General features: G+C 44.7%; 2 protein-coding genes across 2 annotated transcripts in view; both read left to right on the top strand.

The window, feature by feature from the left end:
• LOC103369863 (disks large homolog 5-like) overlaps nt 1-21,062 on the top strand; it is a 35,480-nt gene extending 14,418 nt beyond the window's left edge. The window contains exons 9-33 of the mRNA XM_008298703.1: nt 1,921-2,105; nt 2,238-2,363; nt 2,571-2,703; nt 2,817-2,941; nt 3,279-3,454; nt 3,613-3,716; nt 4,461-4,553; nt 4,884-5,846; nt 6,173-6,296; nt 6,809-6,956; nt 7,677-7,798; nt 8,991-9,074; nt 9,169-9,328; nt 10,233-10,395; nt 10,473-10,606; nt 10,900-11,064; nt 11,698-11,881; nt 13,846-13,994; nt 14,293-14,463; nt 14,619-14,815; nt 15,512-15,655; nt 15,976-16,103; nt 16,363-16,472; nt 18,379-18,488; nt 20,030-21,062. Coding sequence (XP_008296925.1) covers nt 1,921-2,105; nt 2,238-2,363; nt 2,571-2,703; nt 2,817-2,941; nt 3,279-3,454; nt 3,613-3,716; nt 4,461-4,553; nt 4,884-5,846; nt 6,173-6,296; nt 6,809-6,956; nt 7,677-7,798; nt 8,991-9,074; nt 9,169-9,328; nt 10,233-10,395; nt 10,473-10,606; nt 10,900-11,064; nt 11,698-11,881; nt 13,846-13,994; nt 14,293-14,463; nt 14,619-14,815; nt 15,512-15,655; nt 15,976-16,103; nt 16,363-16,472; nt 18,379-18,488; nt 20,030-20,133 — 4,302 coding nt within the window. The 3' untranslated portion in view covers nt 20,134-21,062. The remainder of the gene's footprint in view (nt 1-1,920; nt 2,106-2,237; nt 2,364-2,570; nt 2,704-2,816; nt 2,942-3,278; nt 3,455-3,612; nt 3,717-4,460; nt 4,554-4,883; nt 5,847-6,172; nt 6,297-6,808; nt 6,957-7,676; nt 7,799-8,990; nt 9,075-9,168; nt 9,329-10,232; nt 10,396-10,472; nt 10,607-10,899; nt 11,065-11,697; nt 11,882-13,845; nt 13,995-14,292; nt 14,464-14,618; nt 14,816-15,511; nt 15,656-15,975; nt 16,104-16,362; nt 16,473-18,378; nt 18,489-20,029) is intronic.
• A 1,200-nt stretch (nt 21,063-22,262) lies between these two features.
• The window catches only part of LOC103369869 (calcium-activated potassium channel subunit alpha-1-like), a gene marked incomplete at its 3' end in the record, with an annotated part of 65,290 nt that continues 60,810 nt past the window's right edge, over nt 22,263-26,742 (top strand). Inside the window, exon 1 of the mRNA XM_008298710.1 lies at nt 22,263-22,621. Coding sequence (XP_008296932.1) covers nt 22,388-22,621 — 234 coding nt within the window. The remainder of the gene's footprint in view (nt 22,622-26,742) is intronic.

Genomic DNA, 26,742 nt, shown 5'->3' with positions numbered 1-26,742 from the left:
CCAGCGTCTTAAATGTGAATCTTTTCTCTTTTCTTTCCTCCTCTGTGACAGTAAACTGAACATATTTGGATTGTGGACAAAACCAGACATTAGAGGATGTCGTCTTTGGCTTTAGGAAACACTGAGTGACATCTTTCACTGTTTTCTCACATTCTGGAGGCCAAACAACTTGTTAGGAACGTATTTGACCGATTGATTGAAAATGAAGATAATAATTAGTCACAACTCTACACTAGAGTCTTGTTACTGTGCAGGTATTTGAAAGAGGATGATGTCTTATAGATGCACTTTTTATTTGTTTTGACCCACTTCAAGCGGCGCTACCGTGTCCGACTCTACGACAGTTTCTCTTTACGTCATGGGCCGACGTTACGTTTTAGTCTGAAGCAGTTTATTTTAGGATGGACTGAATCAGTTGGGAGCTTTCCTTTTCAAAACATTTGCAGAGCCGCTGAACACAGATTTTTATATATACATATAAATATATTTTATTTCTTTACCAGTAAAGCCTTCAGAGTTCATTAAAAATGCAGGATGGTTCACGTAGGAAGACTAGTCACAGCCAAAGTGTATTTTAGGTCCTACATCAGTGAGTAGGGATGAGCTTTTAGGATATTACTACTAGTACTGATGCTGAATCGATCCGATACTTTAATGGTACTCCTATCACTTCTTTTTCTTATATTTTTAGGATTAAAAAAACAAGACAGAGTAAGACCTGAGTTAATGTAGCTTAATTTTGTCTTTTTTAAGTTCTCTTTTAATGCAGGACTTTTTCTTTGACAGTACTTTTTACTAGTTTTACATCAGAATAAACGTTTGCATTTCTTCTGCCGCTCAAACATTCAGTTGGAGAAAATGTGAAAGTAAAGTTTTTACTGCAGTTTTTTACTCCTCCCTTGTTCTTGGTACTTTAAACCTGAAACTGTGAGTTTCTGTGTTCTGGAGATGATGCTCTGACTATTCTGAATGCTCCCAAAGCTAAACAATGAACTCTGATGTTTACTTTTAATCATTAATCCATGTTTTTACAGTTTTCTTAACTCTGGGTGTGGACTTTAGGTTGCTAACATGCACAAACTACCTGGGGCAACACGACATGAATTATGGGCTCGGCAGTCAAAAACTGCATTTCTCCGTCTGCATGTGATGCATTTTTGTGAGATGCTTTGACAGACTGATCTCACATGCAGAAGGTTTCTGGTATATGCTGCAGAGAAAACTGTCTGAACTTTAATGAAGTGTTGTGAACTCTTTTCTCACCACTAATGCCATTAAAAGCAGAATCTATGAGTGCTGCTGCTGCTCCTCAGCATGTTCTGTGTGTCTCACTGCAAATCTAAACAGAGCTGAAAATGTGTTTTAGAATTTCTGTAGTTCCAGGAACAGAACCGACAACCTCAGAGCTTGTCAGTACCGCGAGCTCTACTGTCTGATCTTAAAGGGTTGACACGCCAAAGCAAAGAACCGCTGCTTATGTCAACACGACACTCGATGTTGCTCCTTTGCTAAGTTGCTGTGCAGCTTAAAGGACGAATTAACACCATTTATCTACCGGGAGAGGATTTGCATGAGGCAGATGCGTTGGGTTGATGTTTCACTGTGTTGCTTCTGAAGCTGAGCCTGATTCAACTTGCTTCCAGATGACTTTTTTTATTTTATTGTTTATTTTTGACAGCGCCTGTTCTGAGAAACCCTGCTGAGACGCTGCTGTGGTCTCATTGAATTTAACGAGTGCTACATGTTTGATAGAATGCTAACGTTGGGGTGAACGCAGCCTCGAGGGTCTCCGATGTGTCTGATTAAAACATCTGGACGTTTTATAGCAACACTTTCTACGTTTCTGCAGCAACATGTGTCTGTTTGGACTAACAGTACTGATGTCTGATGATCACCGAGTGTTTCGTCCCACATCTCCAGAAACAGGACTGTGCCACTCTGGACATGGAGCGAGCCAACAAGGAGATCGACATGCTGAGGAAGCAGTACGAAGCCATCTCTCAGGAGCTGAAGGAGGCCCTGCAGGAGGCCGAGGTGGCCAAGTGCCGCCGGGACTGGGCCTTCCAGGAGAGGGACAAGATCGTGGCAGAGAGGGAGAGCATACGGTGAGGATGCCAATCTGTGTAATGTGGAGAAAATGTCACATTGGCTGTGCGTGTCGGTGCAGGCAGACGTGGGTAAAAATAGATTTGTTTATGTTTTCCCTGACACCTGATGAAAATGTATGCGTCTCCCAGCACGCTGTGTGACAACCTGAGACGAGAGCGGGACCGAGCCGTGAGTGATCTGGCAGACGCTCTGAGGAACCTGGATGACACGAGGAAGCAGAAGAACGATGCTGCGCGGGAACTCAAAGAACTCAAGTGCGTCTCTCCTCCACGCCTTTTGTTTTAATTCCTCGCTGACATATGCCACATTCTGCTCCGTTTTATATTCTGATTCATCAGGTTGCATTTGAGTGAGCGTTGCTGTTGTTTAGGGCTCTTCTGCGCCCCCAAGTGGAGGATCTGTGCTACTGACTGATGTTACTTGTACTTAATGAATAGTGATAAAGTTCATGTTTCCTACAGAGAAAAGTTGGAGGACCAGTTGGAAAAAGAGGCACGATACCGTCAGCTGATGGCTCACAGTTCACACGATTCAGCCATAGACACGGACTCGATGGAGTGGGAGACGGAAGTTGTTGAGTTGGAGAAGCACAGAGTAAGAATCACTCAGTTTTCTCAGATTTAAATTAAAGTAAAAGTCAAGAAGTTGTCTAATTTCCTGTCAAAGGAACTAACTTCTTACTGGTGTCTTTATTTTTTTTTTGTCAGGACATGGATTTGAAGGCACTCGGGTTTGATATTGCAGAAGGGGTAAATGATCCCTATTTACCAGGAGACTGCGGGATATTTGTCACTAAGGTGGATAAAGGAAGTATTGCTGAAGGAAGGTTAAGGTAAATCACCACAGTCTATAAAGCAAGTTTTACGTTTGTGTCGGATCATTTGAGGCCTCAAAAAACGGTTATTTTGATTTATTTTTAGGAAGAAAATACAGCGTGTTCACTTAAGAGTTAAAAAAAAAAGCTTTCCAAAATATCTGACTTAAGAAAAAAAACGATCTAAATACTCTGACCGTGCATTTACTGCTGTGTTTGACTCTTTCCGTGCTCAGTGCTACAGGCTGATGTTAAGCATTGAGGTTCAACGTCCAGCTTTACACTGCAGCTGTGTCATGACTTTCTTTTAGAGGACTTTGATTAATTGAACCGTTGCTGTGTTCTCACTGCGCAGGGTGAACGATTGGTTGTTGAAAATTAATGATGTGGACCTGACCAACAAGGACAGGAAGCAGGTGATCAAAACTGTGCTGAGCGGCGAGGGCGTGATCAATATGGTGGTTCGCAGGAGGAAGTCTCTGGGAGGACGGATCGTCACGCCGGTCCAGATAAACCTGGCTGGACACAAAGGTCAGCTTTAAGCTCCAATTAAGAGCTACTGATGACATTCCAGCGCAGAGTGTATATATTACAAGACATATAGACCGCTACTGGACTGTACATGTGATGGTTATTGTGGGTGATGAACATAAATGTGATTTGCATGTTGCTTCTCTCTCACCCTGCAGACAGTGGGATAGGTTTGGAAAGTGGAGTGTTTGTTGCCACTTTGGCTTCAGGAAGTCCAGCTGCCAGAGACTGCAACCTGACTGTTGGTGACCGACTGCTAGCTGTGAGTATGCTCACCACAACTTCCATCCATCTATTATCTATACACCGCTTAATCCTCACTAGGGTCACTGGAGTCTATCCCAGCTGACTAAGGGTGAAGGCAGGTTCACCTGGACAGGTAACCAGTCTATCACAGGGCTACACTTAGAGACAGACAACCAAGCACACTCGCATTCACACCTACGGACAATTTACAATCACCGATTAACCTCAGCATGTTTCTGGACTGTGGGAGGAAGCCGGAGAACCCGGAGAGAACCCACGCTGCACGGGGAGAACATGGAGACTCCACGCAGGAAGATCCCGGGTGTCCTCACCGGGACGCCAACCGGCGACCTTCTAGCTGTGAGGCGACGGTGCTAACCAACTTGTTGAAGTTAAAAGACAAGAGTCTGTCTAACGCTAAGAGACTGGGCATTAACCCTGTCCTCTAGTGCCCTCTACTGACCACATGTTGTGTTAGAATCAGGGAACACACTGGATTGGTATCTCAGAATTACAATATACAGATGTGTGTGTTCTCGACTTATCTTCACAGTGTGTTGTTGTGGTAGTTAGTGTAGGAAATCTATCTAATGACTGGATCATTTGACATTTCATCAAAGTTTGGATGAAGACGGTTTCTGTCCATTGTGTTCACTCAAAAATCAGTGAAGTTTGAGATGTCTCAGCAAAACAGGGTACTTATTGTCTTTTCTTGGCAAGCAGGTTGTAATTTCTGTGATTTTTTTTTGCTCTCGTACAGATTAATGGAATTGCACTCGAAAACAAGTCGCTGTCTGAATGCGAGTCTCTGCTGAGGAACTGCCGCAGTTCTCTGAGCATCTCCCTCATGAAGGTGAATCCCTCAGAGCCACACAGAATCTCTCTCACGCTGTTTTATCTGCTCACTTCAACCACCCCTGTGACAAAGAAAATTATAAAAACATAGATACTGCTGTACTGTTCTGTAGGAAAGTCGTAATCTAGAACTTTTGCTAAATTTCAGCTGGTTTGAAGACAAAAGATGCGTTTTCTTGATGGAAAGTTTGCTTATAAATGTCACCAGTATCTTTTCCTTTTTGCATAATATCTTACATCCCACTGCGAGTTGCTCACAAAGATGATTTTTTATTCGTATAGTTTGTCGTCACTTAATAATTAAGAATCTACCTCCCTTCCATGACAGTTCCTCCCACAGAGCTCCTCTGGCCAGAGTTTATTTGAAACTTTGAGAGACTCAGAGAAGGTCTCTCGACTACAAACCTGTGAGGTCCACGCCAGGAACTGCAGGAACTCTAAGCACAACTGCTCCACGCAGACGGACATGTGCAGCTGCGATCTGGGCAGCAGAGAGGAGGACACGTGTAAAGATGCAGGAGACTCTCTGGACAGCAGCAGCATCAGCGCCCATTCCCACCACAAACCCTTTTCCAACAGCTCCCTCCACTCCCGCTCCCTTTCCACCTCCCACAGTTCCTCAGAGCCCCATCCAGAGTTCTGCTACAGGAGGCAGGACCTCCACCATCGCCCCTTCACCTTCACCCCTGTTCACTCTGACTGCAGCTCACCTCAGGCTGCCGTGGACCAAGTACAGAGCTCTCCGGTGAAGGCCAGCGGAGGCACTTGGCCTAAAGTCATAGCGGGAGCTTCTCTTCCTGAGTGCACTCAGCTCTCCATCTACAAAAAACCCAAACAGAGGAAGTCCATCTTTGATGTGAATGCTTTCAGGAGACCCGAGGCAGCTCCCAAACTGGATTATATGTCTCTATCTCAGTTGCCCAAACACTCACCGCAGAGCTCGTTGTCTGAATCTGCTCAGACGCCTCCCACCCCGCCAGCCAGGAGCGACTCGTTTAGGTTCAAACATCGGCAGCAGAACAGCTCGGCGTCCGACTCCACCATCACCACTGGCACGCCGCCGGCCTCCCCGGCCCAAGCCGCCAGCCGGCAGGACGAGGGAGAGGTGGGAAACCAGCTCTATTACACCGACGCTCCTCCAGGAGAGACAAAGACCAGCTCCAAGAAACCCGCTGAGGAGGAGGGGAGTCGACGCAGGACGGAGGTGCAGGAGAAGAGGAGGTACCGGCCCAAATCTGCACCGGCGCTACGGCGAAATGTGACTCCGTTACACATCCCCGTCCCCATGCAGGTAACTTAGACGCTGTCCTTCTGTAATCTGGCATCCTCTGTGGGGTGATGATGTTTCTGGAAAGCTGCAGGTTTCTAGACTTTCTAAACTCATGGCAAGTCCTTACTTAGAGGTGAAATGGCTTCCAAACGAACCGCTCACTTGTTTTCAAAAGTAAGTGCCAATAAACATAAAAGCCAAATAGAAAAAAAAATGTGAGGATTTGCTTTTTTTTGCTCCATGAATGTTTGCTATTTTATCAATAAAATTAGTTAACTGAGTGGAAAAATGATGAAGAAAACAATCACGGGTCCAGACCTTATTGGCTTCCTGATATCTTCTTGCAGGTGCAGAGTTTCTCCAACGACGAACACTCCCCTGAACCAATGGACCTGTTACGCTTCTCTCCGATGCGAACTAATCGGTACAGCATGCAATTTGCACCGCCGAGCTACGGCAGCGTCGCAGCACGTAAGTCACAGTCTGGCTTCTTCTGTTTTGCTTTTACATCCGGGAGGTTTTTAGTAAGTTGGTTTCCTACCAGCATCTAAACACAACATGCTTTAGTCACTTTAAGAGTCTTAGATATTTGTAAATTTGTTGTTGGAAATTTTTCCCACAATCAGCCCCAAAAAAAGGTACGTGTCACGTTTTTAGTGCAGTAAAAAGTTAATTCTCAAACGAAGTGATAACACGCCACAGATCATAGTCTGGTAGTTCGCTAATGTGCTAAATACAGCAATAAAACACGCTATGACAGTGATTTCTCCACTTCCAAACAGTGCATGACTGTTTTTACTGTTCAAACAAGAACTTCTGATTAAAGGCACCATGCAGGTCTGTTGGAGGTGGAACCAGAACACCAAACACATGCTTGAATCAGTTTGTGCTTTAGTAGAAATTAATGTAGGATGGAAATGTGATGTGACCTGTGTTGCTTCTGAGTGTGATTAGATCTCTGATGTCACCATGTGCTCCTCCAGACCCAGCAGCACAAAGAGGTTTAGCTCCATGTCCTGCTGTGACGGCCGTCATGAGGAACCCCGTCTACACCGCCTGGAGCCACGAGGTCCAGACCAGCAACTGTCCTCCAGCTCCCAGCTCAGGCATCCACCCGCATTCACACACCAGGTGTCCTGCCAGCTTTTCTTTGTTTGAACCAAATAACTTTTCACTGGAGACATTTTGCTGCTGAATCACATCCAGCCATCATTCAGTTTATTATTTACGTGCATATTTTTCCATATATCCAGATTGTGAGTTAGTCCAGCACCTCCTCACACGAAGTAAACTGTTTGTCACTCTTTAGTCTGAGTGGATTAAGAAACAAGAATTTTGCTGCCATTTATAAAAAATGTTAATTGGTACCTGGATGACTTGATTCAGTCTCTAAGTCTCTTAGTTTGACAAAACAGGCTGTTGAGACAGATTGGTTTTGTTTTTTCAGTTTGGCCATTTTGCCTTTAATTAACAAAAACAGAGAAAAAGCAGGAAATGCAGAAGAGAGCAGAAGAGCATCAGTTGGTTCAGCCAGCCGGGAATCAAACCAGGAATCTGCTGCCCTGGTGTTTGTGCCCCAACGTGTCGGCCACTGGACCGTCCAATCACTGACGATTTGTAGATTTAACAGATCATTATGAGACTAACCGTAGTCATAGTTCCAGTCTTTACATTTGTTCAGTGTTAACGTTGGTTTATCGAGTCCTGTGATGATGCATTTATTTTACAAAACAACAGCGTGTACTCTGCCCCAGATCTCACCAACAGATGGCACGCAGCAAATTATATCTTGCTTTGGGTTGAATAATTGACCACCGGGGGACTTACACAGGCCGCTTTCTCCACTTTTAGCCCCCAGCATCAAGGTCGCCTCAGCCTGGACCTCAGCCACAAGCGCACTGGAGACCTCGCTGAGACGAGCTGCAGCCAACCACCACACAGCACTCACTCCTTGCCCTCCAGCGCCAGACTAAGTACGTACGGTGTCCTAGTTTAGACCAATCAGAACTTTTTTAAATGTCTTGTAAATTATCTGTTGTATATTGTAAAGCTTAACACGTTATCCACATGTTTCTCTCTACAAGAATCTGACCTTGCAGATGGTTTTAGTTTGATTTTCCCATGTTTTGAGAAACCAGAAACGATGTCTCGGCTGCTTTGGATGATCCACAGACCTCACTGCAAATAGTTCTGATGATAATAGTGATAATTAGAAACTAGTAAACAACCAGATCGTTGTTTCTGTAGAAATGTTTAAATGGGATTTTGATCGCTGAGCTTCTGATTCCAATAAAACAAGAGCAGAAATATCACTGGGTTTCCCACAATGCCTCGTGGAGGTGACCTTCCTCGCCTTAAAATGCTACTCCAATTATTTCACACATCAGAGAGGTACTACTGCAAAAAAAAAGAAATGTGGGAAGCCTTTGTGACTGCTGCGCTGCACAAAATCTGCCTCTAATGATGCCACTGAGGTTGGTTCAGGCTTAAGACTACAAGTTTGAAAGTGAAAACAGTCTTTGGAGGTAGAAGGAAATATATTTCTGGGTAGCCTGCTGCTGACCTGTTCAGAGGTTTCCATCTCAAGGCCACCATCAGCACTACGAGCATAACACACACACCTATATACACACACACACACACACACGTCTCTGACCAGACCATCAGCAGCCGAGTTGCATTGTGGGTCATGTTGAGTTTTGCCAAAAAAGAAGAAAGCATGGAACAAAAAAACCGAGACCTCTTCTGCTGCATTGTTTTAGATTTGTTTTAACCTGCTTATGCTGTAGGAGTGCCAGGCTACATCAGTGAGGTGCTCTCTGAAATAATATCCCTGCTAAGATCAGAAGAAATGACATATAGTTTGATTTTTATGGAACGATAACTGTACAGAGCAGAGGTGTTGGTGTTTATTACACATTTAACGGGTGTTTAGACGGTCGGCTCGCAATTCAACTGACCACAGAATGAGATGCATTTAAATCCATCTGATTCATAAGCTGCCCTGTTTCATGTATCCCACATCAGGAAAAACCGCTTATTATGGTAACTAAGCAATTTCCTGAGAGAGTCCCTGCGTCCATGTGTCCAGATACCTGCAGAGTCAGGTGAGAAACTGATGAGTGTGATCTGATTCTTGAATGAACTTCCTGTTTCTTTCTGTAGGCTCCTCTGGCACGTTACAGTTCAGGGCAGAGCGCATTAAGATCCCTCCAGCTCGTTATCCTCGCTCCACCGGCTCTGACAGAGGTACCGCTCAGTGAGGCAGCTTCATCATCTGATGTAGTGAGTGAATGTTAGGGCTGTAAACACCAGGCCTGAATACCTGCACACTCTTCTCCAGGCTCCCTTTCGCATTCGGAGTGTAGCAGCCCGACACCTCCGATGTCCCCCGTCAACCTCGAGACGTCGTCTTTCACCAGCAGCCAGTCGCAGAGCTCCATTTCCACCCAGCCCAGGATATCAGTCAGCCCTGCTCCAGTTGGCGACAGACGAAAGGATGGGTAGGCCAGCCCCTGTCCGGGTCATTATACTGCCATCCTTCAGCAGAACACGACATGTTTTCCACCATTTGTCTGTACTTCTGTCTGGTTCATTGTGATTAAGTGCCTGTAAAGCAGTAAACAAAAGCTGTGAGCTCCTATCTCACACTGTTAGAACACCGGCTCACCATCTATCATTTCATCCTCATCTCGTCCTTCCCTGCTGCTTATCATTATTATAACCAGAAGTCTCTCTCTCCTGCTTCGGGTGAACATCGTCTCCCTCTCTTCTCTCCGTCTGCTTCTCAGATTTGTCTCTTACTGCACTTCCTCTGTTAGACTTCCGCTGGCAGTTAAGCCAAAGTTCTTCTCTTTAAGGAGCTTGAGGTTTGTCCTGTGCTGCTTGTGGCACATGCAGCAGTATGTGCACCGTCTGCACGACTGTACGAGCACAGATCTCAAGACCCTCTGTGTACGCACTGCATACATACATGTTATGATCTCGCCCCACGTAGCAGCAGTCGTGTTAAACTAGTCTGAATGTTCAATAAATCTAATAATAAACTGGATGTGCATCCCTTGAAGTCATCATCTTCTCCTCCTCTGCTTGTTGCTGATACATTTTGAATGATTGCATGACACTGAGTTGGACTTTAAAATGCACTTTGCACATCCCACACAGCTCCTATATATTACTGTTTGGACCATTTTGACCCAAAGGCTCGCAATGCATCTTTGTTTTGACAGAATTATCAGATGCAAGTTGAAATTCAGCAGCTGTACGTTGCATTTAAACAGCTGATCGTATGCGTCCGTTTCCTCTTTAAAGGTTGTTCATGTTGCATGCTGCATCCTGCCGAGCGATCTCGTCTCACAGACGTCCAAATACTGCATCTAACAAAATGTCCTCCTTTCTCCCCTCAAGGCCGTACTTGGAGGAACCTCGCAATGTGACGGTGCAGAAAGGAGCAGAACCTCTGGGTATCTCCATCGTGAGTGGAGAAAATGGCGGAGTGTTTGTGTCCAAAGTGACAGCAGGCAGCATCGCTCATCAAGCTCGTTTAGAGTACGGAGACCAGCTCCTCGAGGTACAGAAGCCACCACACTTCATCTCGCTGTGGTTTATCTTTCCTGTCCGTTTCTAATGAATCCCTGTTGCTTCCAGTTTAACGGAATCAACCTTCGCAACGCCAACGAGCAGCAGGCGCGGCTGGTGATCGGGCAGCAGTGTGACACAGTCACCATCCTGGCTCAGTACAATCCTCACATGTTTCAGCTGGGCAATCACTCTCGCTCAGGGTACGTGGGAGACGAGAAGAAAACACAGTAAACGAACGTCATGCTACATACGCACAACACATAAAAACATTCCACCGTGTTCCCAGTAAATAAAACACGAGTACAACCTACTGCGTCAATAAGAAATGAGATTAAATAACAATAAAAATGTAAACACTCAGCGGGAAATATTCAAATTAGCACAACACAGCAGTTTGCATTCTTAAATACTGATGACTGTATTGTCTTCTTTTGGTTAGTAACTCATAAATAATGTGAACAGATTCTGACTCCACTTGTTTTCCGTTCCCAAGTTCTCGAATGGAATCCATCAGCAACCAGCCGACGCCCCGAGACAGCGGCGCCACCACCCCAGACAACCACTCCACCGTGGACACGCTGAGCGAGCAGGACGAGGGCACCATGACGCCGCCATCCAAACAGACGACTCCTGCCACCAGTCCTCACAGCTCCTTCAGGTACTGCCTCATTCCCCGTCACCGCTTATTTTATTTTTAGTGCCGTCATATGTTTTGTACGGAGCCCGACTGGTGACATCGATAAGAAATAAAAATACCTCGTTCTCACGCATTAGTAAATTGTGGCCACGAGTTATTAATGCGTGGGAACGACATCGTTAAATTGTGGCCTCGCATTACTAATATGAAGAAACAAGAGAAGTTGTGGAGCAAATTTCACAGTGCGGTCATACCAGCTGTGGATTCAGGATAACGGGCGTACTTGCATGAAACATGGAGCATTTTGATTTCATTTCATTTTATTTTAACCTTGGAATGAACTAAGCTGATATCCTGCGATCTCTTGTGATGAAACACTGTGTGATAATTATGTCGTTCCAGCGCATTAATAACTGGTGGCCACGATTTGCTGATGTGTGGGAACGAGTTATTTTTATTTCTTATCGATGTCACCAGACGGGCTCTGTAGTTTTGTTCTGTTTGACTTGTGATGTTTTCTGTTTGCTGTTTTCTGACAGCTGGCAATTTAGTTTTTATCAAAGCCAACAGGAACAGACTATAAACCTTTTGTTCTGAGTTGTGATGGGGTTACAGTAGACGGAAAGAGAAACTGACTGTGGGGTTTTTCTGCAGGCTTCCTGGTTCACTGACCCACAGGACTTCAGAGTCTCGGCTGGTGAGGCTGAAAAGGATCCACGTGGAGCTGGGAGTTCAGATTTGTGGAGGCAACCTTTATGGCATCTTTGTGGAGAGTCTGGATGACGACAGCCCTGCGAAGAGCGCCGACGGGCTGCTGGCTGGAGACTTGATAGTGGAGGTATCAGCAGCGTTTCTCAGTAGCTTTAAGGTTGTCGTGTGAACAATACTAATTACTAAACCACTAGCTGGACACGGGTCAGGAATAAGCTGCTTTATTCTTGTGCTAGTGACAGCAGGGTTTGTTTCATTCTTATGAACAACATGTCTCAGAACGCTTTGAGGGAATCTTCTCCAGATTTGGCTCAAACGCCCACTCGGCCCTGCAGGTGAACTGGTGGTCAAGGATCAGTCACTGACCTCACATCTGCTCCATTCTTGTGTATGTGATGTATCGGGAACATCTGGAGGGAATTTCATTACATCTGGCACAAACAGGCACTTAGACTCAAGGATGAGCTGATTAGGATTTGGTGGTCATGTGACCTCACACCAGTGGTAATTTTTGCACCTGATTTTGACGTAGTTACGGTCGTTTGCCTAAAATTAGTTTTAAGCTAATGCTAATAATGTGAGTTTTATTAGTGTCAGTCTAGTTTGGTGTATATACACAATAAAGAACTTTTATTTCCCTTTAATTTAAACACATTATCTAAGCACTTCAAGGCTAAAGCGGCTGATAACTTTGCGTATGGCGGTTGCCCCGGTTACGTGTTTTATTCTCGTCTGTCGCAAGATTAGTGGAAAATGCTCGGCATCCTTCTGCTGTGCAGTGATACAACAGATGGACACTCCTCAGTAAATCCAGTTAATGTTATCATTTCCAAACTCTGAAACGCTCTTAGACCGTCCTGCTCAACTAGCATTAGCATTACCATGACTACGTTCTACTGACTCGTCCAGCCACTGAGTCACTGACCGGTTGACTTTAGTCCTGTTTACTGTCTGAGTTCAGCTTGAGACGCTAAATGACCAGAAAACATTCAGACAGTTTTTCCACATTAGGCCTGTTTCCTTCATTAACATCTAGAGAACTCTGAAGATGGAACATCGTGGTTAATCCTGCTCTTCTTTCTGAAACTAACACGAACTATGTCCGACTGAAAGTAACACCACATCACCTGTGTCACAGTAGCCGAGTTAGATTAGCATTACCTGACTGTTTTATAAACGTGCTGCTGCTGCTGCCGGCTTCTCTGTCGTTTGTCTCAGCAGCTCTCTCATTGAAAAGACTTTAGCTCAGACGTCTATTTCCCTTCAGTCATGAAGAGAGAGACGTTACCGCCTAACATGTTGTGGTACCGAATTAACAGCAGTGGAACCAGCAGATCTACTGCAGCAGAGACGTTCTGCAGTGACTCCACAGATGCTGCTGCTGGCTGACCAACACTTTGTCCGTTTGTCTGTCCAGAACATCTGTTTCGATTCACAGTTTGTCTTACTTTACCGGGTTGTTAGATGTTTGTGTTTGTTGTGGATAAACCGGCCGTCGATGAATCTTCTTCAGCACAGTTTTTGTTGATGAAGTTGACACCACACACATGTTTTTGGTCATAAGAGTTTATAAACTAGTTCTGCCAAAATGTCACACAAATATCTGATACGATAAAACCAGGAGTGTGTTGTATCCCAGAGGTCAGCGTCACTAGAAGACCCTGATGTTCTGTATAGACACAGTCAGCGTCACAACGCAAACAGAAGGTGATATTTTGAACACGTGTCACATTTGGTTGGTTCCTAATTTGGTTTCTCATCTCAAAAGCGTACTAATTAACAGATCTATAGTGCTGCCGGCTTGAAGACGTATGTGAGGCGTCCATTTGTAAAGTAAAGACGGCATGTTTCTGAGGGAAGTTATTTACTGCAATCAAACATCCATTTGGCCAAAAACACACATAATGCTTGTTTATTAAATGTATTCAAAGTGTGACATGGATGTAAACAGCAGCTCGACGGGGTGGCAGAAGTGGAGATTCTAGTTTCTGCGTTGTTTGACTCGCTGCTGCTGAAAAGGATGAGTCACTGTGTGTTGGCAGAAGAGCTCCGTGTCCTTTTGTCGACGCTGTCATCTCTGTTTTCCAACAGTACAATGGCATCAGCATGAAGAACAAAACGAAAGAAGACGCTTACCTGGAATTGTTGAAGCCGGCTGAAACAATCACATTCAAGGTCCAGAACCGCGCGCACAGCTTTGGTGAAATAAAGGAGTCTCCTGGAGATGGATTTTTTATAAGGTACTCATCAAACTCTTGAAAGCAGAGAAATAAAACAGCTTCAGTTGTGTTACGTGTTTGAGTTTTGTAATGTGCAGTAAAACCAACAGAACATGCGTCAGACTGTCAGGAACACAACATCAGTTCCAGTGTTGGACACAAAGATGTGAATCAAGTTTAGGTGATTAGTTTTGGCTCAACAGGGCTGAATCTTAGAGGCACTCACATATTTATAATGTTCTATAAAGTTGTCTCTTGATCCCACCAAAGGTTAAGAACTATGTTCATATTGACTCCTGTGTCGTTCATCTTCTGTCAGAGCACTTTATGAGAAGGTGGCAGAAGCAGAGCAGGAGCTGAGCTTTAAGAAGGACGACATCCTGTATGTTGAGGACACGCTACCAAACGGAAACTTCGGCTACTGGATGGCCTGGCAGCTAGATGAGAACGCACAGAAGCTGGAGAAGGGGCAGATTCCCAGTAAATACATGTAAGTCCACCTCATGATGTAGTTTACCAGAGGTTTTGTTAATTAGCCGCAGGAAGCACATCGTTTCCAGTTACTCTCAACGAGGACTTCTTCAGGCTTAAATGTTCAGGAGTAGTTGGACTACGTCTTAGTTCATGCTTGTTTCTCTCCGTTAGGATGGACCAGGAGTTCTACAGGAGACACAGCATGGCTGATATGAAGGACGATAACGGCACCAGCAAGACTCTGTCTGCTGCTGCTCGGAGGTCCTTCTTCCGCCGAAGGCTGAAGCACAAACGCAGCGGGTCCAAAGATGGCAAGGACCTCACGGCTCTGGATGCCATAAGCACAGATTCTTTACCCCTCACAGAGGGTAAGAACCCATCGCTCAAGAAGGTTTAGCAGAAACGTCCAGGCCAAACAGCATAAAGGATTAGTAATAGTGGACTCTGGAGAGTGTGTGTGGTGGAGAAAGCATCAGATCGTTGACTTAAAAACATTTAGCATCACAGTCCTGCCACATGGTGAGGGACAAATAGATCCAGCAGAACCAGATGATGTTACTCCAGCATTCTTCTTCTGTGTTGATGAGATCTGGCTCTGAACGAATTAATTTTATGTCAGACATTGGTCTGAGATTTGTGTGTGGACGAGGCCATAGAGGTCTGGAGCGCTCTTTCTTTCTAATTCTGAACCCCCACACTTCATTTTCAGGCTCTAGATCCTCACTTCGCTCAGTTTATCAGACCTTGCACAGCTTCTTGTTCAGACACAGGAGACTTCACAGATGTAGTTGCACCATCCAAATCCTCTGAGCAGACTGTCACGTGTAATATCAGTGGAAATCCACATTTTAAGGATGCAGATGTGCTTTACAGTGTCTTTACATGAATATAAATGTGCTCTCATGTATGAACGTGTGGCTGTAAAGCAGGATGATTCTATAAAACACATGTGGGCTCAACAGAACCTTTCCCAGGAGTTCATACCTGGTTGTTAGCAGCAGCTGTAGCTCGATGATCTTTTGTGTATTTTGGAAATAAACTGCATTTCTCCATCTCCTGCTCAGACGGCGTGAGCCTGATGTACCAGCGGGTCCAGAAGGTGGAGTGTTCGTCCCCCAGACCGGTGCTGATCCTGGGTCCCTTAGTGGAGGCCAGTAAGGACATGCTGGTGAAGGAGGCTCCTGCCAAATTCTGCCGCTGTCTACCTGGTGAGCTGGTTCAGAATCTGTCGTTAGTTTATTTATTCATAAAGGATTTCACGTGTGTCCGTCTGATTTGTGTTGTTGCACAGGAAGGGTTTCACAAGAGCTACTTAAAAAGGAACAAAGAGATTGGATTATAAAGTTAATTAGAGAGAACTGAATCTATAAATAACACGACAGTCGTGACTCGATAATCTGACCCTTAACAATCCTAAACCTGCTATCTGACAGGTTTTTAGGACAAACCAACAGAACCCATAAAAACAGCCTTAACATAGCGACATACACGACTGTACTTTGTTCAAAACGATTAATTTCACTTGCAGAAATTATGAAGGCGTCTCAGCAGGCGATAGAGCGGGGAGTGAAGGACTGCGTGTTCATCGACTACAAACGGAGGAGCGGCCATTTTGACGTGACGACTGTTGCGTCGATTAAAGAGATCACAGAGAAGGTCAGTGAGTTTAGGTGTAATATTAGTCTGGAGGAACTTCTACGCTGATCAGAATATAACTTAACTGTTTGATGAGGTGTTTCAAATGATCTTTTCATCGTGATTTGTTCAAGTTTGGAGTTAGTTTGGCTGAATAAATCTTTCCTTCATGCTGGATGTTAATTATGCATCCAAACCATAAGGATTGCTGTTTTCTCTGCAACACTGTGCTTTGAACCGCCGCCTCCATCCCTCACGCTGCTGTCATTCTCTCTCTCAGGACTGTCACTGTTTACTCGACATCGCCCCTCACGCCATCGAGCGTCTCCACAGCGTTCACATCTACCCAATCGTCGTATTCATTCGCTACAAAAACGCCAAGCAGATAAAGTGAGTAGTGCCATGCCTCTGAAGACATTTCATTCACATGCTTTTTGTTTTTATTTCTAGCTTGAAGACATGTCAAGCGCGCTGTGTTCTGGTGCCGCTGCTGTTTACCCAATTACATTTTAAGTTGAGTTAAAATTCATCCAAAGCTTTTGCTGCTGGAGGCTGAATATATATGTGAGGATAATAACTTTCAGAAAAGGTTGTTTCACAGAAATGTAGGCCAGAGGATTTTCAAATACAGAAATACTAATGCTCATAAGTCATTAACACACAATATACTTTAGTGTTTGCAGCATGTAATGTAATCATCTGTTAATCTCAGCTGACTGGACGTTGAATTAATTTATTACAATGATTAGATTTTACATTTCTCTAAAAAAAAAATAAAAAAAAACATGTTTCTGCTGCTTCCCCTTCCAGGAAGTACAATTCTTGATGTGTGTGTGTGTCAAAAACAGACATTCAGGAAATTGACATCTGCAGGAACCTTGCTGCTGTAATCGTATCTATCTGTATAGAACAAAAAACTATTTGCCTGCCGCGGTTTTCATTGGCCGACGGCGATATCTCAGAGACCCCTCTGCTTTTTCATTTGTAATCGCATGGGGAAGATTAAATCTGCTGAACCCTCGGCGGCGTACTTTATGCACATGTACACACACACACACACACACACACACACACACACACGGACACAAATGAGGTCACACTCAGGTCTGGCAGGAACAGGCTTTCTCGGCCACACACACACACACACACACACACACACACACAAATCTATGAAACGGTGCAGCAGGCAAACATGTTTGAGATTGATTCCTGCTAAGCCTTCACTGTCATCAGCTGAGTGCCAGCTGTCCAGGGAGGGGCTCGCCGAGTCTGTGGCTCCGCTCGGCGGCGTGGGCGGCTGAAACACTCGCCGCCACCGCCGCCCCCACCCGCCGCAGTTTCCACGTACACACAAGCGCACCTCCCACCGCCTGCCTGCTGCAGCGACTGACAGAAGCTCAAGGGTTTTTTTGTTGTTTTGTGTTTTTTTTCTGGGTTTTTATCCTCTGGGAGGCATCAGCAGGCCAATATGTCGGCTGCATACTGAGCGCCAGGGAGGGAGTGTGATTCTGGGTTAGGTCGGAGGCTCCCAGCGGAAGGTGAAGACCGGCGGTCACATGACTCCGTCTCAAGAAAACGTGTAGATGTGGAGCGATGGAGTGAACTGGAAGGGTCTGAAGTAGAGAGGTTTCACTGAGACTCTGCTGTTAGACTGATGGGGAGAGTTTGGCCACCAGCTATGTCGACATTTCCTTTAAAATCCAAACATTTTAATCTGTTGTTAAATTAAATTAGAATATTTTTCAGTGGATGCACAGGATTTTTACTTCAGTTTGATAACATGCTGTTGATATTAATACTCATGTCTGAGTGAGCTTAAGACCAGTATATTGTTCTTTTTTCCAGTAGAATTTCGCCATAATTTGCTTTTTTGAACTTACTGTTTCGTTGATGTGCACCACAGCTCTGTCTGCTGGCAGTAGAAGGTCGATAAAACGCACCTGTGCTGCAGATACGTTCCTATTTCCAGTTGTTTTAATGCAAATGTGATCATGCAGTGAAATCAGGGTAAATTAATTTATATCTCAGGTTTTTAACTTTCCATCTTCACAATGCAAACATTAAAACGCTCAGACTTGCGTTCCTAACGGACTCAAAAGTACATTTCTTGAAAACTATTTACAACTTCTAAGCAACAAACCCCAGCGAGGTCGTAACGACATGATGACATCCAGCGTAATCTCAAGATATCTAATTTACAACATTGTTCATCAGACTGGTTTGTTGCACTGGTATTGCGCCTCGCTGTGAGTCTGTATGTCTGGATGCTGACGGGTTGCGGATGTTGTCTCCTCAGAGAGCAGAAGGACCCGTTGTACCTGCGGGACAAACTCTCTCAGAAACATTCCAAGGAGCAGTTCGAGGCGGCGCAGAAGGTAGAGCAGGAGTACAGCCGCTTCTTCACAGGTTGGTGGAAATGCACTCAGGCCAGTTCAGGTACAAATCATTTTAGGCTCCCAGAGACAGAATCATCTGAGAGAATAATCAACACCGGTTTGCAAATGTCGATGTTGTCATTGTAAGTGAATTTGTCATCATTGATGTGACTGTTTAGGTGGTTAGATGCTCAAACAATGAATGAATCACTCTAATGCAGGGATCTCCAGCTCTGGTCCTCCTGAGCTCCTGTCCTGCAGGTTTTAGATGTTTGCAACACTCCTGACTCACATGAATGGATCTCCAACAGCTTGTTGTCAGGTTCTACACAAGTCTGGTCGTGATCCATTCATGTGAGTCAGGTGTGTTGCAAACGTCTAGAACCTGCAGGACAGGAGCTCACGTGGACCAGAGCTGGAGATCCCTACTCTAGTGTCTCCAGGGAAACGGCTAGCGATGACTAGCCTACGAGTTAGCTAAAGTCACACTGGTTTGGCTGTGATCTTATAAATCATCTTCATTAATTTGCAAGTTATTTTATAGCAGTCATGTAAAATTAGAAGGGAGCATCAACAGATGGAGGCAGTGATGTCTGGTGGTACCAGTGCAGCTTGTGGAGGAACACCCAGCGCTCCCTGAGCAGGGAGGAGGGAGCGCTGTTTATGTACACCGTGGAGCAGAGCACAGCTTTAGTGTTTTTATGATGTCTGTCTGAGTCTGGAGGTCATCTGAGGCTCCGGAGCACAGTGTCTCTGAGTTCTTTCACAGATCAGAGTTAAGGCTCTGCTATCTGGAGCAGCCGCCAGGCCGACTGTCCGGCTGATTAATGGCTGCGTTAAAGGAGGCAACTTATGGGGAAGGGTCTGGAAATGAACACACCGTAGATTCCTGCTAACGGAGAGGCAGCAGCACAATGATGAGCAGTGCAATCATGAGCTGTTATAATGTGAGCATGTGGCGGTAGATAAAGTGGAGCTGATCACACCTGAGGACCAGTTCATCACCAACATCTGGACCTGAAGTCAGTGGTGGCTCCACGGTCCTGTTGGTCCAGGAGGAGATTTAATGATGAGGAGACTGAATGAAGGATTTGATTCCTGCCTCATTTATAGTAAATATAGTTTATACCAACTAAAAGACTTTCAGTTTGTCCCTGTTGATCTGACAATACGAGCATAACGAAGACACACTGGGCTCCTGGAACTGGGAATGTGCTTTTTGTTCTTCTTCTTAAAGCTGAAACAATTCCTCAGTGATTGAATTTAAAGAAAAGTACTGAGCAGTTTGTGTTGGATGTCTGGGGAGGATTTGCTGCCTTTCTTTGTCTGATGCGATAGTAAGGTTTGACTGTTGAACATAGTTTGAATTTTCCACGAGGAGAATCAAGAAAATAATCATTAGCTGCCAACCTGTCACAGTTTTCTGATATTTTTTTAGGCAAACAATTCATCAGTTATCCAAAATGAGAGCATCATAACCCCCCTACAGCTAGCTGCAGCCCTGGATGTCTCTGTGTAGTAGAAGAACTGCTCCACATGTAAATGTTCCTCCCCTCCCTCGCTGTGTTGCAGGCGTTGTCCAAGGAGGCAGCGTCTCCTACATTTGCACTCAGATCATGACCATCGTGGAGCAGGAGCAGAGCAAAGTGCTGTGGATTCCAGACGGAGCACCGTAGAAATCTCACCTCTCACTGCAGAAGAACACTAGACGGGATGTGATTTTTTTATTTTTTATTTTTTATTATGGGATACATAATAAATGGGTACGCCGCAGACACGTCTGTGGTTAACGTCCAGTAGTTCTTCTCATATTCCAGTATCAGCACTGATGGTGATCATGCAATACTCCCACTACAATAGTAACGTACTGTACTGCAGATAGATTTGTTTACACTAGTATTTAATACTTGAATGTTTTATCATCCCTTATACCTGTTAGCACTCCTTTAATCCCTCGAACATGTTGGACCACAGGAAGAACTGAAGACCTTATTCTTGAAATGAAGTTAAAATGGACCACTGTGTTCCTCTCTCTGTATTTATACGCATTTTCCTGCCATTTAATTTATCTAATCAAATCAAAGATGTTGGTTATGAACCTGTTTGTTATACAGATGTAGTTGTCTAGTCGATAGGAAGGATGATATTTTACAATTAATGTTCTTATTTATAGAGGAGACGTGACAGATTCCCTTCACATGATGTCACAGTCTGTCTTTTACTATGTTGTCTGATGTTGTTTTTTTTTTTTCATTTCAGTCCTAAAACATAATCTTGTGCCAAGCTGAATATGTTTGTTAATCTCTATACACTCTTGGCTTTATTAACACGACAGCTTGTGCGGTAACCCATGGAGCAGGTCTGCTCGTTTAACCCGGGTTCCTGTGTTCTACTGCTATTGCCAATGTTGCTCCTCTTTGTCAAGTGGATTTTCTTTTTTTGAAGAAGGGATATTTCATTTCTGGCTCATGGTTGGCTGTCAGCGAAACACGTCTTGAACTTCACAACATTTCATCTTCACGTCGGATGAAACGCTTTTAGGTTCTTCCTCCCAAATGAAGGTTTCTATAAAATATTAAAAACAGAGCACCGTTCATGGACTGCACGTTGTGTGTGTGTGTGTGTTTTCTGTTTGGAAACTTGTTGAGTAATTTCCACAGCTGACTGATTTTGGAGGGCTGGTATTAAACACCAGTGATCAATCCACGGTTTGTCCACGAGGGGGAGGAATTCACCGCGTAGGGGAGGACTGGTAACATGTCATCACTTTACTGGACCTATTCTAGACAAAAAAAACTTTTATTTACTGACATAGCCGTGTACTTTCATACTGTATGTATTTTAGAAGGACGAGCAGCTGGTTTCTGCTACAAACTGAGACGTGCTGTTAGAAGTTCACGTGTTTTTAAGCTGGATGCATGAAAACAAGATATTTTTCTTTTATTCCTCTTTATTTTTCTATTATGGGGCTTTTATTGACTATTAAGATGCAAATCCTAGAATTTAAAACTCCCAAAATGAAATGTTTTATAGGTTTTATTACCAGATGATGTTTAACACCGAGTTAGAAAAGGAGTTCTAATATCAGAACCAGAACTGAAGACGTCTCCACAGTCACACTTTGAAGGGAAGGTGGCTGCAAGCGCAAAGTTCCAATCATAAAAAAATGATGAAGCGGTCACTATAAATAACCAGACATCCAGATAAGCATCGACGTCTGCTATTGATGGCTCCTCCTCCGCTACCTGTAAATCTGCGATGCCATCTTCCAACAAATGGATGTGGCAGGCGGTGCGCCGGAGCCGGAGAGCGACAATTACCCATCATTTGTTCTTTTTTTTCTGTTTTCTGCAACCCGTTTCGCCGATAAGGATATGACAAACTGCGACCTTTAACGCGGAGGAGCGCATTCAACAGTGCGCCGTGCGGAGCTCCGGTAGCGGAGCCGCCGAAAGCTGCGCCGCTCAACAAGGTGGAGGAGTGAGTCCATCGGCGGGCGAGGACAGCACGACTCTTCACTGTCATAATTCCAATCAAACTCCGGTTTTATTCGTCGGGACTGCCGGAAAAATCGTGAGTTTTGCACTAAGAAATGCGATTTTTACGCACAGATCAAACGGATGACGCGCAGCCCGGAACGCGCATCGCCAGGCGCACGACCGCGATCTTGATTTGAAAGGAAGTTCATATTTCTGTGCGTGTGACTGCCGTCGACTCAACTTTTTTTTTTTTTTTTTTTCTTCCACGTCCTTTGCTGCCGGTGGAGCCAGATGAGGAGGCAGAGGAGCGGAGGGTGCTCGACTCGACATGCCTGAGCCGCTGGGGCATCAGGGGGCGCTGGCCGAAGCTCCCCAAAGCGCCTGAATCCCGAGTTGAGTTGATTTGTTTGTGTGTGAAGGGGGGCGGCTGGCAGGTGACCAGAAGTCGATAATGCCGAAAAACAGGGAGAAATTCAACCCGGATCCGTCCATCCACATCTCCAAGATGAACGTGATCATCCCCTTCTCACCAGATGTGCCCTGTGACAGCAACGGCCAGCGGATGTGGTGGGCTTTCCTCGCCTCCTCCATGGTCACTTTCTTTGGGGGTCTCTTCATAATCCTCCTGTGGAGAACTCTCAAATACCTGTGGACCGTGTGCTGCCACTGTAACGCCAAAAAGAAGGTATGTGAGCCCAGCAGCGCGCCCACAGTGACGCTCAGCACAGCCAGATGCGTGACAGCAGCGTGTCCAGCCAGTTTGATTTATGAGATGGGCTCGTAATTAAATCTGTGTGGAGGCCCCCATCGACAGAGAGCACAGTGCATGGCTCTGAATAATGAACTCTGCTGGTCTTGGTTTAGTTCACATGCAGTACCAGGGAGGTGTCATCAAACCGAACCTGATCTCAGATTAAATCCTGATGAAGGAATCATATTTAGTTCGGGCAGGTGTAGGAGCAGCAGACACTTGTTGGTGGAACATCAGGTTGATGATCCAACAGGTTGATGATAGTGTATATTACATATTAGTCATTCTGAATATCAACATATTTTCTGAACCAATCGTAACAGATACTTTACAGACAGTTTTATGTGTCTTGAAATATTTGTCTTGGAGGTTTCTACCTCTGATCCACTGGAAGTTCATTAGAGTTTTTATTTCTCCTCCTGTTTTCTAGAAGCAGTTTTCCAGCCACTCTGGATAATCCACAGGTCTATGAACGTTTTGCACTACATTTACTTTCTACTGAAGAACTTTTCACGGTAGATTCTGTGGATTATCCAGAGTAACGAGGGCAAAACAAGATGTTGGATCATTTTGAATTGTCATTTCAAAATACTGTGTAAATTCCATTTACTGCCATTTTATCAAGATGATTCTTTCATTCGGATGAACCTACAGAGGCAAGAGGAAGTAACACAAAGGGGGAATAAAAAGTGAGGCCAATGAAAAAACAGTTATCTTCACACAAACACAATCTCTAGCATAGTTTTCCATGTTTTACATTCACCACAGACTCAGGTTTGTGTAATTTGCTGCTTGAACTTATCCAGTTAAACATTTCTGTTGCTATGCTTCCAAAAGTCCGGATTAGTTTAGCCTGTCTGGGACTCACAGCCCGTCAGCTGCTTCTACATTTACCTGCTACCAGACTTTTCCTTCCTTGCTGCTGTTATTACTCCGTCTGTGTGGGGCCGGTGACGGGCCTGGATGAGAACTTTCCTTTTCCCCACTCTAATCAGGTTCTATTCAAGATCTGTGAACCATTTTTATTGAGTTCAAAATAGTTTGTACCCTTCCTCAAATGCTGAGAATGGACTCTGTGATGAAGGTGCCGGAGACGGAGTCGTTTGTTTTAATGTATGTGCATTCATTTCTCAGACAGGCGGTTTGGAGGAAGAGAAATGGCAAAAGGCTGCTGCATGCGGGGTGGCGCTGACCTTTTAAAGGAGATGTCTGCATCGTTTCCATGCTTTGCTTGGAGCTGGGAGCAATTAAGGCTGCAGCCAACAGTCACTTTCATCAGTGGTTACTCCTCTGATGTATTTAGTTCATCACTCCGTCTTTATCATGTTCAAAAATATAGAAAAATGCAAGTTACCCAACGTGCTGCACAGCAACAGTTCAAATACATTAAATTAGTTCAGTTTTATTCATATAGTGCTTGTTAACAAGTTAAGTCATCTCAGGGAACTTCATATCGGTACGGTTAAGGTCTTACAATATGATATTATAGCGATAAATCCACAGATTACCTTTTGAGCGAGGTCTTCTGAAGAGAAAACTCTTTTAACTGAGCAGAACCTCCAGTTGGACCAGGTTCAGGGAGGGCGTTCGTCTGCATCGACCTGTTAGGGTGACTGCAGAGAGAAAACAGCACATCCCAGAAAAATACCTGCTGGAGGTCGGTGAGGCCGGCATCTGCATTAACGTTATCATGACATAAACATCCCAACGTTCTGCGTAGTTCTGCTTAATAAATGATTTAAATGAAGGATCAATTCTTTTTCTATTTGCTGAGCATTTGAGCTTATTCAGAAGACTGGCTGCTGGGTTTTATTTATAGATGTATGGAAGTGGAACAGAAACACCTCTGTGAAAACAAATCAGGATGAGGCTGTTCATTTCAGAGTCCACGGCCGAACTGTGCTCATGTGTGAATACAAGCGAGCAGTCGGATTCTGTGTTTTTGTTCAGATTTTGCCAAGTGAAGCTGCTGAGCTCCACCAACCTGTTGTGCTACTCTGTGGGAGTTAGCCAGAGACGGGTCATCCTTTCACTTCCAATCTCCCCCTCGCTGCCTTTTGCTCTCCTGGCATTCATTTCGTAACTCCTGCCCTGTCTTCTTCTCGCCCTCTTTTTCTCATCCAAGAATCAACCTTCCTCCAAAGTGTCAGAAATGCAGTGTCAGGCGCATACGCTATGTGCAATATGAATCAGTGTTTTTGTTGCTAAGCAACTAGCAAGCAAAGGATTTCATTATAAGAGTAAATCTCTCTCTGTTATGCAGTTGTCTCGGCTGTGAGATGTGACAGGTTGTGCTGGAGGAACACCTCCCCACCCCCTCCCGGTCTGTGCATGTCATTAGCAGCCCAAACATGGAGGCTTTCAGCGCATTGTTCCTAGATGGGAGTTGATAATCCGTTTCCTCCTCTTCTGATTTTCCGTTTGTTTTCCCTCTCTGCGGGGCGTTCGCTGCCCGGTTCTGCTCAGTTGTGACAGCTCTTCCGTCCCCGAGACCGAGCCTCTGTCTGATGGTAATCGATGAAACTCGTCATTTGTGAGGTTCTGATGAATGGCTGCTATTATCCGTCTAGGAAGGAGAAAGAAATAGTTTCCATTGTAGAAGCCACTGTACTCACAACGGGGAGGATGACGGATGGCGGCAGCTCCTCAGCCAAGTTCCTTTGTAGGAATTTGCTTCATTGTTTACTCAGTTTTGTGTTCAGGAGGCCTGATGTCGGTCTGAGAGACCACATATCAGCCATAAATGTGTCATCGCCAAATGTGTTGATTGGTGACGGTGCTATAAAAGAGGCCTGTCAGCGGGAAGGACTTTATTACAGCTGAGCACTGCAGAGCCGCTTGTTCAGTCCAACACTTGGATCCAGACTGAAAAAGTCCTGGATGGGTTCTGATAAAGTTTAGTGCAGACATTCATGTTGCCTTTGGGGGGAATTTTCCAGCTTTATGAAATCCCTGATGTTGGATCACGATGAGGTTTTAGTATTGAGGGAATTGTCCTGACAAACACTGGATGCAGATATTTATGGTCAGTAAAGGATGAAGTCTGAGCATAAAGGCCCATCATCAGGTCAATGCTTTCATTTTATTACTTGAGCTTGCTAACGTTGGGTAAGTTGCTCACCTTGGTCACAGACTTTGAGGCTTGGTCCACTGAGTGCATGATGCTTTCAGGTAGAGATCTCCAGCTCCGGTCCTCCTGAGCTCCTGTCCTGCAGGTTCTAGACGTTACTGCAGCACACCTGACTCACATGAATGGATCACTAACAGACTTGTGTAGAACTTGACAACAAGCTGCTGGAGATCCATTCATGAGTCAGGTGTTCTGCAGTTACGTCTAACACCTGTAGGACAGGAGCTCAGGAGGACTGGAGCTGGAGATCCCTGCTTTAAGGCTCCACCACTTTAAAACCAGTAAGTGCACGAGAGCTCTGATGTGGACTTTAGATGCTGTTTTGCAGCCCTTCTCCATCCACATATTAGCAGATGTCCTGAGGGACCCATAGTTCAGAGCAGAACCGACACATGTTCGTCCTGCAGCCTGTGACATGTGCCCAAACCCTTCATGTTTGTAGGTTTGTTTCACATTGAACCTGTGAATGAGTTCAGATTCACGTTTGTTTCATACAGATGTGTTGTTTCTGAACAACGTGTGCCGTCACAGCGTTCTACCCTGTTGTACCTCTTACTGCCCTCACAAACTCAGACATTACAGCTGTGACGAAGAATACCAGATACGGGACTCTGCTGAGGCGCCGTAACTGGAATGAGCACACTTTAAATCCTGGAGGTGGAACCTTGTGAGCGTGTTAGCATGCTAATGTTAGCACTGAAGTTAAACTGCTTGTATTTTAATACTACTTATTTATTTAATCTATTATTGCAAATTGCTCATAAATACAGACATTTATTTCTCATATATGTAGTTGTTTAGGTGACAGCGGTTTGTTTTGGGAGTAATACTCTTTATTCACAGTCACATGTGTGATTCGGGTGATTTAACAAAATCCTGAAGCTTTTATAGTTTTTAGGAGGTATCTGATGAATGCATTATGCTG

Source organism: Stegastes partitus, unplaced genomic scaffold, assembly GCF_000690725.1.
Source record: "Stegastes partitus isolate 25-593 unplaced genomic scaffold, Stegastes_partitus-1.0.2 Scaffold1342, whole genome shotgun sequence".
Classification (NCBI taxonomy): domain Eukaryota; kingdom Metazoa; phylum Chordata; class Actinopteri; family Pomacentridae; genus Stegastes; species Stegastes partitus.
Note: the sequence above shows the minus strand (reverse complement) of the source record. Positions and strands in the feature narration are given on the sequence as shown.